General features: G+C 41.8%; 1 protein-coding gene across 1 annotated transcript; it reads left to right on the forward strand.

Moving 5' to 3' along the window:
* Positions 1 to 450: 450 nt before the first annotated feature.
* LOC113030677 (adapter molecule crk-like) lies at positions 451 to 13,274 on the forward strand. The gene is made up of 3 exons (XM_026182331.1): positions 451 to 1,201; positions 5,313 to 5,917; positions 9,542 to 13,274. The coding sequence occupies exons 1-3, from the start codon at positions 982 to 984 to the stop codon at positions 9,674 to 9,676; spliced, it is 960 nt and encodes a 319-aa protein (XP_026038116.1). The 5' UTR covers positions 451 to 981; the 3' UTR covers positions 9,677 to 13,274.
* Positions 13,275 to 13,980: the final 706 nt, after the last annotated feature.

A 13,980-nucleotide genomic window follows, 5' to 3' on the forward strand; every position in this document is an offset into this window, starting at 1 on the left:
CTTTCTAAATTGGTGATGTCCCTAACTTTGCCAGACAGGTTCTGTTTAAGTCAAGTCTTGATTCAATAGATGTGGCAGTAATCAGGCCTGGGTGTAGGTGGTAAAACTGACGGAGGTTAATTCATTATTTAATTTGTGATTTAAAATACGGGAAGAAATTAAGCATCAGACTAACTAACCTGAGAAAAAGGCTAATGAGATTTAAGATCTTTATTAATATTTTGTTTTCCTTCTTATAGAGGCATACTTATTTGGTGCAAGTCCATTCAAGGACGGTATTAATATATAAACAAAAGTTTATATTAAGTTTATTTTGATCTCTTAAAGAATGCTAAAAACAAACAAACAAACCAACAACTAACAAACCCAAAAGATGTATTTTACGATTTTCACAATGTTAACGCTTTTTAATTTCTGTGGTGCCTTTGTTGTTTCAACATAAACTTACGGTCGGTGAGCGATGCTTGGCTTCCAGTCATGTCAAGGATTTAAAATTTGTACATTTGTGAGCTAAGACAAAGACGACATAATCAGTAAAAAAAACACATGCAAACTAATATAAACAGAAGGCATCCGCATTAAATGTAGCCGTAATTTAAACGGAGATGAAAGCTCGTTTGGTAGATTTCCAATCGTTTAATGGGCGTGAACGCACCGCTTCCCATTGACCGGGCATCCCTTCCGGTAGATGAGGTCAACTTTTCCCTAGATCCGCCATTTCAGCCTTGGAGTTTCTTGTTGCACGATAGTTATGATTTTTTTTAGTTATTTTAAACAACAAAAAGTAGATCATTTGGATTTGTGGTGCAGAATTCGTTCCGCCGAAATAAACCCCTTGATATTACGCTTAGACGTTACGAAAATCGTGCCGTTGTGACGTTTTTCCAGCGGGAGTGTTAGTCAACCAAAGTTTTTGTATGAGTTGCGGATAGGGAGAGGCGAAGGGGAAAGGCCTCAAGCCTTGGAAGGGATTTCACAGCCATGGCCGGTAATTTTGATGCCGAAGACCGTGCAAGCTGGTATTGGGGGAGACTGAGCCGCCAGGAGGCGGTTTCTCTTTTACAGGGACAGAGACATGGTGTTTTCCTCGTGAGGGACTCGATAACCATCCCCGGAGACTACGTGCTCTCCGTGTCGGAGAACTCCAGAGTGTCCCATTATATCGTCAACAGTATCAGCAACAACAGACAATCTGGATCAGGTAACGTTGGTCTACTTCTCACTTTAACTGAACTTGACCCTCTTCGTGTTCCCTTGGCTCTAACATAAGGAGTACTTTCATTTTAAACCTGCTTTGCTAGGATTTAGCTCACTCGCTCTTCAAGCAGCGCCAGACTCCCTTTCGGAATTGTCTAATTGATCAAGACAGTAGTAGATCCGCAAATATATCCTGGTTTTACCAAATAAATTTACAACCTTTTCGCGTTTTGGAGGCTTCTTTTTTAAGTCGGCGTATTTGTAATAACAAAAATCACCACTCTGTTCAACAAAACGTTATACATGTGGTTTACACACCTCTCTACCGCCCACTCGATCCCCAAGCCACGCCAGACTCCCCTTAGGAATTGTCCAATTTTAAAAAAATCAGAGTAACTCCACAAGCACTCAAATCTTACCATTAGAGATTTACACATTTATTTATTTTAGTGTTTTTGAAGCTCAGTTTTAAAATCATTATTCATATAATAATGAAATCTTGGATGCAAAACAAAACTTTGTAGGTATGCTGTACACATCTCTTTCCGCAAACCAGCCAGACTACCTTTAGGAATTGTCCTATTTAACAGATTTTACTAAATCCAAAATGTTTTCCCCCTATTTACCCTATAAATCTACATCTTTCTGGGTTTTTAAAACTATTTTAAAAAGTCGGCATGTATGTAATAAATCTCCACTATCCGCCCACAAACTCCTCAGGCAACATTGAACTCCTTTCTGGAATTGTCTAATTAACATTACTTCCCTAAAGCCACTAACATATATGTACAGTAACATGCAGGTTTATAACTTTCCGTGATTATTAAAGCTGTCTTTTAAAACTGGTATATAGTTTTACTAAGTTCTGTGAGTCAGTGTTGCTTTTAACTGAAAAATGAAGGTGAGTAGTATTATTGAATCTAATCCCCATGTGTGGTTGATGGAGGTTTCTTTAAAGGATAGTAGAGCTGGGCGATAGAACATAACGATATGTATCGCGATATAACTTTTACTCGATAGAGAAATTAAACTATCGCGATAGACTTCGCCGCTCTTGTCCTCTTAAAAACAACAAAAAAAAAAAGGTCAGCCAATCCAAATTAAGTAGCGCAGAGCCGAACCAATCACAGCCGCAGCGTCACGTCGCGTGACTTGTTACGTACAGCACAAGTGCCAAGCCGCACGTGTGTTTGTTTGGGAAGCAGCCAGCGCGTAATGGAGGAAATGAGTGTGCCGACTAGAAAAATCAACCGAGCGTGACCGAAGAGAAAACAGATGATGGTTCCAACGCCGGAGAGATTGTCGAACGGAAGAGCCATAGAAGTTCCGTAGTGTGAAGGTATTTCGGCTATTTCAAGTCTGACAAAAAACAGAGTAGCGTGCACTGTAAATTGTGCCGAAAGCAAGTCTGGAAATACAATAAACTGGTGCATGCGTCACACTGTGCGCCACGTTATTTCTACAATACTGTTACTGTTAATTCTACTCTCTGCAGTGTTTAAATGCTTACATATACACACAGTTACTGTCCCTCCACACATACGACTCGGTTCTGCTTCTATGCCCCAGCTTTGTTTACTTTTTCCCACCGAGGCTTCTAGACTTCTGATTGGCCAACATTTCTGCACGGTTAGGAATGTAGCGCCACCTGCTGCTTTGGCATGTTCATAGCAGCGTTTTCCTTCATTTCTGCCTTTATGTGTGGACGGGATTATTTTTTTAAACGAAAACGGAAAATCTCAGTTTTCAAATATTTTGTTTCTAAGTGGAATTGACAATTTAGTCTGTTTCGTTTGTTCTATTTTGAAACTTAAACGCTTTAGCGGCTGCCTTTTGTGTAGTTTGTAATATTTGCCTTTATTTATCTGAAAAAGTCTCATGTTCCTTAAGTACATCTACCCTGTTGAACTTATTATGGGAAATAAATATTTAAATAAAAACAAGCTGCTGATTATTTCACATTTTACTTGTGAGCAACGGCACATTTAAATCTTACAAATATAGTTATTTGGCTTATATCGTGATATATTGTTATCGCCTGAAATGAAAAAAACATATCGTGATATGAAAAAATCTCATATCGCCCAGCTCTAAAGGATAGTAAACAACCGCATTTTAGTCATTCAGCCGCTGTTTTTGTTAAGGGTAATATATTTTTTGGCGGTGTTTTGTCCCTGTTTAGCAGCAGGACTACCCTTCAGCAGGTAAAGAGGTAAGGTGAGCTGGTGTGAGCAACTGTTATTACTGCTGTTGCTGCTGCTGCAGAGGTTGAATGAACTGGGGAAGTTCCGCTGTCACAACGGGGGGGATGACTGGTCAGATTGGTGCTTCAGGAATGTCTGTGATCAGGCCCTATTGCGCGCACACACACACCCGTACTTGCAGGTTTTGCCGTTGTGCTTGAGGCTCTTAATGGCTGTTGCACAATCCTCGTCCTTTCTGAACTTCCCTGTGTCTTGTTTCCCAGTAGTAAATCAGGGGATGGCCTCATAGACGGTAAAAGAGACTGTACGCAAAATGATTCGCCTCATAGTTGTCACATTTATTTTGAAATGACAAACAAGTGCTTAATTCAGCTGTGGTGCTGTTTGAGTCAGGACAGTTGAACTCAAAGTGACACAGTGTCATAATTGAGTCATTCCTGAATCCACGCCCTGCAGAAACTTGCTCTGCTGCTCTTCTCTTCTGTCGTTTATCTGGCTGTACCAAGCCCTCGTGAAAGTTAGTAAATCAGTGAGAAGTAGGCTAGATACTGTTTGCCTTTATTGATGCATTATCAATTTTATTATCCCTCAAAAATCAATCTGCTCAGGTCTAATGTGTCAGTTAGTTACATGACAAATTTTCCCACAGGCACCAACAGCACAAACACAGTGGGCAGCTCCACTTCAGTGGGTGTTTCTCTAACACCACCAAGTTTGTACTTGTGTGCTTGCTCAGTACACTATTTGGCAAATGTACTTGAGAATTCAGACTACTGAGGATGGGAGGGAAGACAGTCATTCTGCAGTTACGATCACAATACAGTATCATCTGTTACGTTCCCCTGGGGGGGGGTCTAGGCGGTGAGGGGGAAGTAACAAAAGTGACCGGGTCAGAAAAAGGAGTCAAGGAGGCGAAACAGTTTAAATAAAACAGTTTTATTGAAGTAAGTCAACTAAAAGAGACGGACAAGCCGTTATCACCATAAAACACCAACAAAACACAAACAAAACTCAGGCGTTGGTCAAATAAAGCAAAAAGTCAAAAGGAAAGCGCAGCTCACTAGCTGGAAACCACACTACACAGCTCACTAGCTGGACAACACACTACACAGCTCACTAGCTGGACAACACACTACACAGCTCACTAGCTGGACAACACACTACACAGCTCACTAGCTGGACAACACACTACACAGCTCACTAGCTGGACAACACACTACACAGCTCACTAGCTGGAAACCACACTACACAGCTCACTAGCTGGACAACACACTACACAGCTCACTAGCTGGACAACACACTACACAGCTCACTAGCTGGACAACACACTACACAGCTCACTAGCTGGACAACACACTACACAGCTCACTAGCTGGAAACTACCGCAAACACTCAGCTCACTAGCTGTACCCACACAAAATGGCACTCTGGCCCAGAGCTCACCCTGCTCTGGGCTTAAATACCCTTAATTGCTGATGGGAGTCAGCTGTACAGGAGGGAAAGGTGGCACCTCAGGCAGGAGGTAGTGGGACACGCCCACACAGGCACCCTCAGGAGAGAGAGAGGCCCTGCTAGGGCCGTAACACATCACTGTTAATGTTGCATGTCGATCTAAAGGAACCTACCTGCCTTTGGTCTTATTCATATCTGTTATTAGTTGTCTTCTAATATCAAGAGATTTATATAACTGCTTATTAAGTTATATTAGGTAACATTGATCACATGACTTTTTGCACACTTTCATTTTCTCTTTCACTAAAATGGTTATGTGTGCACAGCTTAACGTGTTTATTAAAGAAAAAACAAACAGGCTAGGTGGCAAAATTATTATTATTTTATTATGAAATAGGGGTTTGTCCTAATTTTTTTTTATTTTTCAGCAAGCTAATAAAGTCTCATTTCTTCCACCAGGATTGGCTCCTTCTCGGTTTCGGATTGGGGATCAGGAGTTTGATGGGCTGCCGGCTCTGCTGGAGTTCTACAAGATCCACTACCTGGACACCACAACGCTCATAGAGCCTGTGAACAGAGGCAGGCAGTCAGGCCTCATCAGCCCCCCCGCTGTCGGACCTCCCCAGCAGACTGAGGAAGGCGAGTATGTCCGGGCACTGTTTGACTTCCCTGGCAACGACTATGAGGACCTCCCCTTCCGCAGGGGGGACATCTTGCGCGTGCTGGAGAAACCAGAGGAGCAGTGGTGGCACGCCAAGAACCAGGAGGGCCGAGTCGGGATGATCCCTGTGCCTTATGTGGAAAGGTTCCGACCCTCTTCGCCCACTGCAGCCAGTCTTAGTCCGGTACCCGCAGGGACCGGACAAGGCGGCCATGTTGGCGGGGTAATGGGCAGCACAGATGGAACAGGTTCTCCTCAGGCCACCGCTCTGGGGGAACCGGGCCCGTATGCTCAGCCTGTGGTCAACACTCAGCTCCCAAACCTACAGAACGGGCCGGTCTATGCCCGGGCAATTCAGAAGCGGGTGCCCAACGCTTACGACAAGACGGCGCTGGCTCTGGAGGTACTAATCTTATCACCAGTTACTTTCCTCTTGTTTATTGTGAATCACTCTTTCCCCCCCCCCTTATTTTCCACTTTCAAAAGGGTCCGAGCCGAGGCGGCGTAGATTGTCCCGATTGTTATAATGGCTTACTCATGCATGTGAGCACGCACACTGTGTCTTTATAAATGCAGGCTGACAGCGAGCATGAGGACATTCAGAGTGGAGACATAGATCCTTTACAGTGGCCTCTCTTCATGCACACACTGCAGCCCAATGGGTTAATGTGAAAGTTGCATTGAACATTCATTACCACTGAGGTCCAGTGGAGCACAACGCTTTTAAGTTGCTTTGTGGTGATGTACTGAATAGTACATTCTACAGTAATCTGGACTCAGTGTCTCCACATTGCACACGTTTGCCGTTTGGCCAACTAAACTTTTAGCTTTTCCATTTATTATTTTTTCAGCTCTGATATCAGGGTTGGGTGATTTGCTCCATAGTCCAGTCATCCTGTTACCTGTGTTGGATTGCTAATTGTCAACAGCATCCGTGCTAGGCGGCAGAGGTTATCCACCCTCCATAATGCGCAGTGTTTGGCCCAAACATGCTTATCTACCTTCCTCGTATAGGTGTACTGTATGGCCAGTTTGGGTTGTTTTCTTATGTGTAGATCTCACCTGTCTCTCACACACAGCTCAGTTTTTCACTGACAAGTATACCTGGTGGGGAAGAGTCAAGGAGAAGATATGAGAGCATCTCCAGCTTAAACGAGTCCAACAGTCAGAAATATCCTGCTGTTTTCTCTCATTTGACTATGATGGATGGTGTTTCTGCAGGTGTGAACCTGTGTGTGCACGCCCAGACACGTCTGTGTTGGAAATGGTCGTTGTATATGGAGATGCAATGTGAAACTGTAGTGAAGCACATCGCCGTGCATGTTGACCATAATCGGCGTTGTCCATCGATGGAACTATAGTTGATGTGCTCCATTGAGCTGTAGCAGTGGGTTACAATCTGATTACATTAGTCTGTGATTCGGAATATGAACAGTTTAATGAAATTGCAGCTAGTTAAACAGCAATACTGCAACCGCCGGACAGTAAAAGTATTTCCAGGATTTCTTTTTATATGCAGGAGAAAAGATGTGAAGCTTCTGAGGAGTGATTCTGATTTATAGCACGAAGCTGCAAGAATGTGACAGTAAGGCTACGTTCACACTGCAGGCGAAAGCGCATCAAATCCGATTTTTTTTGACCCTATGCGACCCATATCTGATCATGGTATGAACAGCACAAATCTGATATTTTCACATTCGATCTGGGTCACTTTCGTATGTGGTACTGAATCCGATACATATCCGATGTTTTAGAAAGCGACTGCTGTTTGAACGGTCAAGTCGCATTAAATCCGTCTTTTACGTCACTGACACGAGACAGACGCCAATTATCCAGAAGACCGAGAAGACATCGCGAACGCTTCCTGGCCATCAAGTGTAGATGTTAGTGAAACTGTTGGGAAGACAACGTGAACATTTTATTTGTACTGTATAATCTGCAGATTCTGACAGAAATCTGCAGCTATCCTTTGAAGCACCGCTCCTCTAAAACAGCAATAAGGATCATTATTAGGTTATCTACATTATTATGTAAATGACAAAATAACTTAAAGCAAAAATTGGGAAACGTAAAGTCCAAAGTCTTTATATTAAGGGCCATCAGTCAAACAATACTGTTTGGTCTGGGTCTAAACAGAGCGCGCTGTGTGTGACGTCTTCTTTTGCGCATGCGGGCTGCTTTTAACGTTCACACTAGAGCGCGTTTGCTGTCGCATTTTTTTTTGTAGTGTGAACAAGCAGACAAAAAAATCGGATTTGATCAAAAAATCGGAATTGAGCATCAAGACCTGCAGTGTGAACGTAGCCTTAAGTGCAAACTGCTCTGGCCAGAAACAACAACCCACCACAGCGAGCATGATGGCAGGTCTGCAAAGCCAAATGCTGTGACGACCTGATAACGTCCTTTAATCTAAGGCAGGGCCGGTAACTGGATTTTAATTTCATTACGATTGTTTCCAGCAATTATGGAACTAAAAAACAAACAAACAGGGATTTAAAAATATGAATCTTTCTGCATTTATTTTCCTTACAATGCTTCTGATTTCTTGTTTGCGTGTGGTATTAACGCCTTTTGGCTTTGCAGCGCTGCGTTTTCAGTCGTTTGTAAATGCTGAGTGCGAGCCAAGACCATACAGACCTACTATATATAGGAGGTAACACTCACAGGTTTTCTGTAAGTAAAATCTGAGGAAGGTTTATTAAGAGCCGCCTCTGTTTCCAGATCACTGAGGATCTCTCCCTCTGTCTGTGTTTGGCGGCTTGTGGCCGTTGGTAGTTTGCTTTGATTTGCTGTGCAGGTTTCCCGAGGCGTGCAAGCTCATTCCCACCCAGGCCTCTGTTCTCTGGCGGTTTCCCTTGAGACTCTGGCTTTATGGTGAAAAACACTCATTAGTCTGGACCCAAAACTCCTCAGTGGGTGACTTTGTGTCCCTCACCACCCAAACGAAAGATCTTCTGCGTGTCCTCATTACTCTGACAGCAATATGAAAGGTTTAGTGTTACACTGTAAACTGGGAAGTTCACAGGATGGAATAAGCAGTGTAAGAATTTACTTTCTACAAGGAGTAAATAAGTAATTTGTGAGTGTTTAAAAGGTAAAAACTTACATGTTTGGTAACAGCCCCAACACTGGCTGGAACTGATTTAACAGGAAAAAATAATTAACAGTAATGATGCGTAGTTCCAAAAGAAAGAAAAAAGACAGCTAAAGTAAATTTAATCTGCTTGGCGCATCCAGTCTTTGGATGAACTGCTGTCAGCAGAGCCCCCTGCTTAAAATCCACTGTTTATTTGACTCTCATCGGTAAGGACAGAAGCCACTGCAGTGTTTGAATTATCACAAGTGGAAGATGGTGTGAGGTAAAGCAGACGAGATGGCATTGCACTGTTTTATAAATGTCTGCTGTTATTAAAGTGGTTGGCAGAAATTTTGCAGCCATTATCCAAATATAGACTATTTGTGCATTTAATAAAGACTGAGGCTGGATTATTGGGGTGATACTAATTTCTAAGGAGTAAAAAGAAAACCTTTTATTAATGTATTAGCTGATATTGAATTAACTTTCATAGTATTTTGAAGGCCAATATACCAAAATCTATATCTAATTTATGAAAAATGTGAATTGCATCTGGTGTCCATTTCCAGCTTCTGTGTCCACTAAAATGACCTTCATGGGATAAATATGTCACTCACACTAGGAAGGAAAAATTCAGCCAAACACGAACACAGCATCTCGTTGAGTAAATGAAGCGGATCAAACCGGCTGGATCTGATTATCAGATGAAAGCTGACGAATGTGGAAGTCCTGTAATTTGGCCTGTATGGTTTCTCTGCTCTACAGCTGTAAAATGAAGATGGGTCAATCAATGTCACATCAATGCATTTCTTTCTGCGGGCTTTGATAGAAATCAGACGCTGAGCTTGTATTGATAACTTTGACTTGCATGTGTCAGAGTTTATTTAGAGCGTGAAGAGGACGTGTAAGGATTGCAGAATATGCCTGACTTTTCTTTTTATTATTTAACAGGTGGGGGACACCGTAAAAGTGACCAAGATCAACGTGAACGGCCAATGGGAGGGTGAATGCAAAGGCAAACGAGGCCACTTTCCTTTCACCCACGTTCGGTTGTTGGAACAGTACTATCCAGACGACGAGAGCTGAGAAGCGCAGGCTCGCGTCACCTCCAGCACATCCCCTCGCTTTCAGTTTCGTCATGCTGGAATAGAAGAAGATTTCTGCAAGCACACACTATATGAAACTCTGAGCTAAACTGGTCAGTGTTTCCTGCCCACCCCAACATGTGATGTGTTGGCTGATCTTGTCTAATGTCTTTTTGATGAACCCCAGTCATATTAAGAGTTCACCCTGTGGTCGGACTGATATCGGTTTGCCTGCATTGTGAAACATCACTGCAGACACACTGAAGTACATGGCAGCATGTATTGGTTCACCCAGGATGACACTGGAAGGTCCGTTAACGGTTTGACGAGAAAGGCCTTTATTTAACCCTTTTGAGGCAACCAAGAAACAAACAAGTCAAGAACTTGCTAAACTTTTTTGTATAATCATAGTTTAAAAGATATAAGAACAATAGGATTTTGCTTTAGCGTGCTTACACACCTAAAGTTTTCACTCAGGTTGGGGGAAACATGGGGTTTTTATCTTAACCAAAATCTGCAGTCGTACTCAGGTGCAGGTTTTCCAATTTAAAGTAACTAATATTTAATTTTAATACAAATCCAAAAGTTAAACCACTGTTTAAATACATGTGATCAGATAAACTGTCACAGTAATGTCCTGATCAATCTTTGTATCCAATCTCTATAATTATGCAAGAATGGAGTAGCCAAAGTAGTTGGTATGAGTGAGTTTGTTGTGCTTATGCAACAGTTTTTCCTTAAAACGTAAACTTTTTAATCGTTTTTAATCTTATTTTCACCCGTTGGGCACAGTTTATATAATATCAGGCCCAGCCAATAACCTTAACACATTTCTTTATTAGACTAGCTAATGATGACGTCTGCCTGTAACCACAGCTGTTACTGTCCAGTCTTTTTAACACAGAGCCCCCAAAGTCCACTAATGTGAGGTTTGTCTTTTTGAGCAAGGACGTATCTTCACTCTGGTGGACTTCAGCTCTGTGTACTTGTAGTAAATTTGTGTAAACTGGAAATGTCAGAGCCAAAATACAGGTATCAAAGGCCCCCCCCCCTGCTCAGAGGGCGGTGATGCTACACAAGTGTATTGATTCTGAGCATGTTGATCAAACACAGCTAAACCTGTTAATACCTCCTATTTAACAGAGGTATTGAATAGAAAACGTATTAAAGACGGCACAGGTGACCGATATCAGTCAAACCCCGGTTTACATGCTTCCATCCCAGTATTGAAATCATCACATCACACAGCAGAGTCATCCTCCTCCTCTCCGTTGTATCCGTGCATCTCCAGCCACTACCTTTCACTGACACCTGCAGGAGGGAAATGGAGATAAAACGGGAGATAAAACACTGTGGCTCTCACAGATGTGTGTGTCTGTGAGAGATTTTTTTGTTTGCTTGTGCTAGACTGTGAACCTCAGAGTGAAACCAACAAAGACTTTACCTGATGACTGTCCTGTGGAGACAGCGTCACCACTTTACCACACCCTACACTACAAACCAAGTCCTCTTTTTTTTTGTTGTTGATGTACAAAAAGTGGAAAATAATATTATAGAATTAACTATATACATGCACACCTTACATGCTAAATACTGTAAACGTTTCCCCTCTTTATGCTGATTTTCTCTTACTTTGTATGGCCAGAGAGTGTACACCTTTTTTATTTTTCTCTTTTAAGACGCAGAAATGCGAAAGAACAAAACGAGCACCCTGTCACAGAGGAAGGAACAATCCCGTGAGGCTGCTTTATTAAAGGATGCAAGGAGAAAGGTTGAGGGATTTTATTTTTGTCATCCTGGTGGGCTGATACGACAGTCATTCGGAGACGCTTTTAAGATAAAATCCACCACCTAAAAAAAGTATTACTGCTAAAACGGACATGTTTTTTCATGTTGTTTCTCGTGCCATAAGGGTGCCATGGATGGCATTTGCTGTAACTTTGTTTGTCATCTTGAGCACACAAAGCTTTTATAAACATTCACAGTCCTGCTGGCACCGTGGCATTATAAATAGAAAGCTGAAACTCATCTGTTACTAAGGACATGTTTGTTCTCAGAAACGAGGAGAGGAATCAGCAACTTGGGATTATTATTTTTTTTTTTTTTGTAAATTTTGTCGTTAGTACAGACTTGACAATGGTTGTGAAATGTGGTGAGTGGCATTGAAACTGATAAAACACTGTGTGTGTGTGTGTGTGTGTGTGTGAGTGTGTGAGGGAGGGGGGAAGAGTCTTAAATTGGGGGTGTGATTGGTTGCACCCTGTATTTTTACCAGGTCAGAAACTCATTTATCATCTTTGTCAGGATGCATTCAAAGATTGAGTTGCTGGCAGTGCTTACTGAAACAGGAACCCCTGCTGCACATAGATTTTTTTGTTTTGTTTTGTTTTTCTTGGTCACGAGGGAGGGTCCGCATCCTCCGCGGACCTGCCTTATATTTGTTCTTGGAAAAGATGAGAAGTTAAATTGGGAAGTGACTGGCTTGAAGTTGAAGTCTCGAGGACACACCCAGAATTGCATGTTATTTTTCTGGTTCTCCAAAATTAAGAAGTTCAGACCTGCCCTGGAGCTAAAGCGATAAATGATGCCTACGTGTCCCTCCTATGGTTATTAGGGGACGGAGGATGAGAAGATGTTCACCTCACACCTCGCAGTACAGATCTGGGGTTCTCAAACTCTGTGGGAGGGGAAAAAATAACACCCCACAGTTTGAATTTGTCAGTAATGTGGAAGAGTGGTCCAAAAAAGAATTTTTATCTCAATGGAGATGGTCCAGTGCAACTAACAGATTCCCTAAAATACACACAGAACCATTTTTCATCTTGTTGCCCACACCTGTGCAGTTTGAGAACCACTTATGTCGACCCCAGTGTTAGCGACACCTGCCTTCTCTCAGATATTATGGAACTAAACTCGCCACGTCGCTCTCAGAGCATCCAAAAACAGACACGTGCAGATGTTCCAGTGTCAGGGTAGTGTGCTCGATGTGGAAACGGTAACTGTTACACTTTCACCTGTGAATAAACCTCTTCCTACATAAATGCATTCCCCCAGGAGGTAACTGCCCCCTACCGTCCAAATGTGTGCAGTAAGGGGGGGGGGGGCAAAAGAAATGCTTAAAAAAAATAAAGAAACGCTGACCTTAAATTTGGGGAAATGAGGGGACAGATCAGTTGAGTAATTGGAGGTAAACATTTGTCTGCTTTTTTTCCCCCCGCTTTTCCCTTTCACTCTTTTTTTTGTGTGTAACTGTATGACAGCAGTATCTGTAAGCTAGTTACTTGCATACCTATCTTAAAGGTTGTAACTTGTCAGATTTTTAATATTTTTTTTCGTTAGTTTAGTAGCTAGTAGCCAGAAAGGGTTTGTTTATTTCACTTTAGTTTTGAAAGTATTTAGTTAGTTTGGTTTTTATTGGTTTCACGGGTAGTTTTAGTCATTAGTCTTTAACTGGCTGTCTTAATCTTTAATTTATTATTATACAGGGGTGTGGTTAATGTTGAGAAATATGACCAAATAGAGCAAAAATGAAATCTTCTCTATGTTAGTTATTGTTTGCTTTATTTTTTCTTATTGTATTTCACACACTTTTTTTCTTTTTTTTTTTTTTTAAATAAGAAACCAAAAAAGAAGAAAAACTTTCACCACCTCCTTCCGCACAGGCTTGTGTGGTTGGGCAGAAAGGAAAAAGTAGTGCCCTACATGAAGCTTCTCACAACAATTTGTTGGGGATTTATTTGTTTTATTTTATTTTCTCTGTGTGTGTGGTTAACAAATGATTATGATTCTTGGAAGGAGATGTCGCTATGTGCTTTTCATATGAATTTCTGTGCGCTTGGAGCTTCACAGGGCGAGTCCAGTTTAGTTTCTATTCAAGAGAAGGCAGACGTCTCCAAAACATGATGCAAGAAGGTGAATCAGAACTTTAAAAATACCGGTAATAAATCTATAATAATGATGCCATCACAGGCACGTTTAGTGATAAAACCTACGGGGGTCCTTAAAATGCTTTAAATGATCGCAGCTGTGTGTTGGTGGGGAGGTTGGACACAATTTTCAAACACATTTAAGAGCGCAGAAGCTGTGTTGAGTTTACGTTGTGTGTAATTTTCCTTCATATTTCTTTTGTTGAGATTCAGATTTATGGAAAATATTTTTGTACACCATTAATGTCATGTTTTATAACCGTATACAGTATGTACAGCCCCGTTTGTGCTGCATTAATAAATCCATGCAATATTTCCACGTCCCAAAGGAGACATTTTTGAGTGCTTTGTGTGGAACGTGACACAAATGAAACCTGCT

Source organism: Astatotilapia calliptera, chromosome 10, assembly GCF_900246225.1.
Source record: "Astatotilapia calliptera chromosome 10, fAstCal1.2, whole genome shotgun sequence".
Taxonomy (NCBI): Eukaryota; Metazoa; Chordata; class Actinopteri; order Cichliformes; family Cichlidae; genus Astatotilapia; species Astatotilapia calliptera.

Excerpts from the sequence above, each read along its gene's own strand:
- LOC113030677 (XM_026182331.1), top strand. The coding sequence starts at position 982 with ATGGCCGGTAATTTTGATGCCGAAGACCGTGCAAGCTGGTATTGGGGG. Across the intron at positions 1,202-5,312 it reads CAACAGACAATCTGGATCAG|GATTGGCTCCTTCTCGGTTT; the intron begins GTAACGTTGGTC and ends TTCTTCCACCAG. Across the intron at positions 5,918-9,541 it reads AGACGGCGCTGGCTCTGGAG|GTGGGGGACACCGTAAAAGT; the intron begins GTACTAATCTTA and ends ATTATTTAACAG.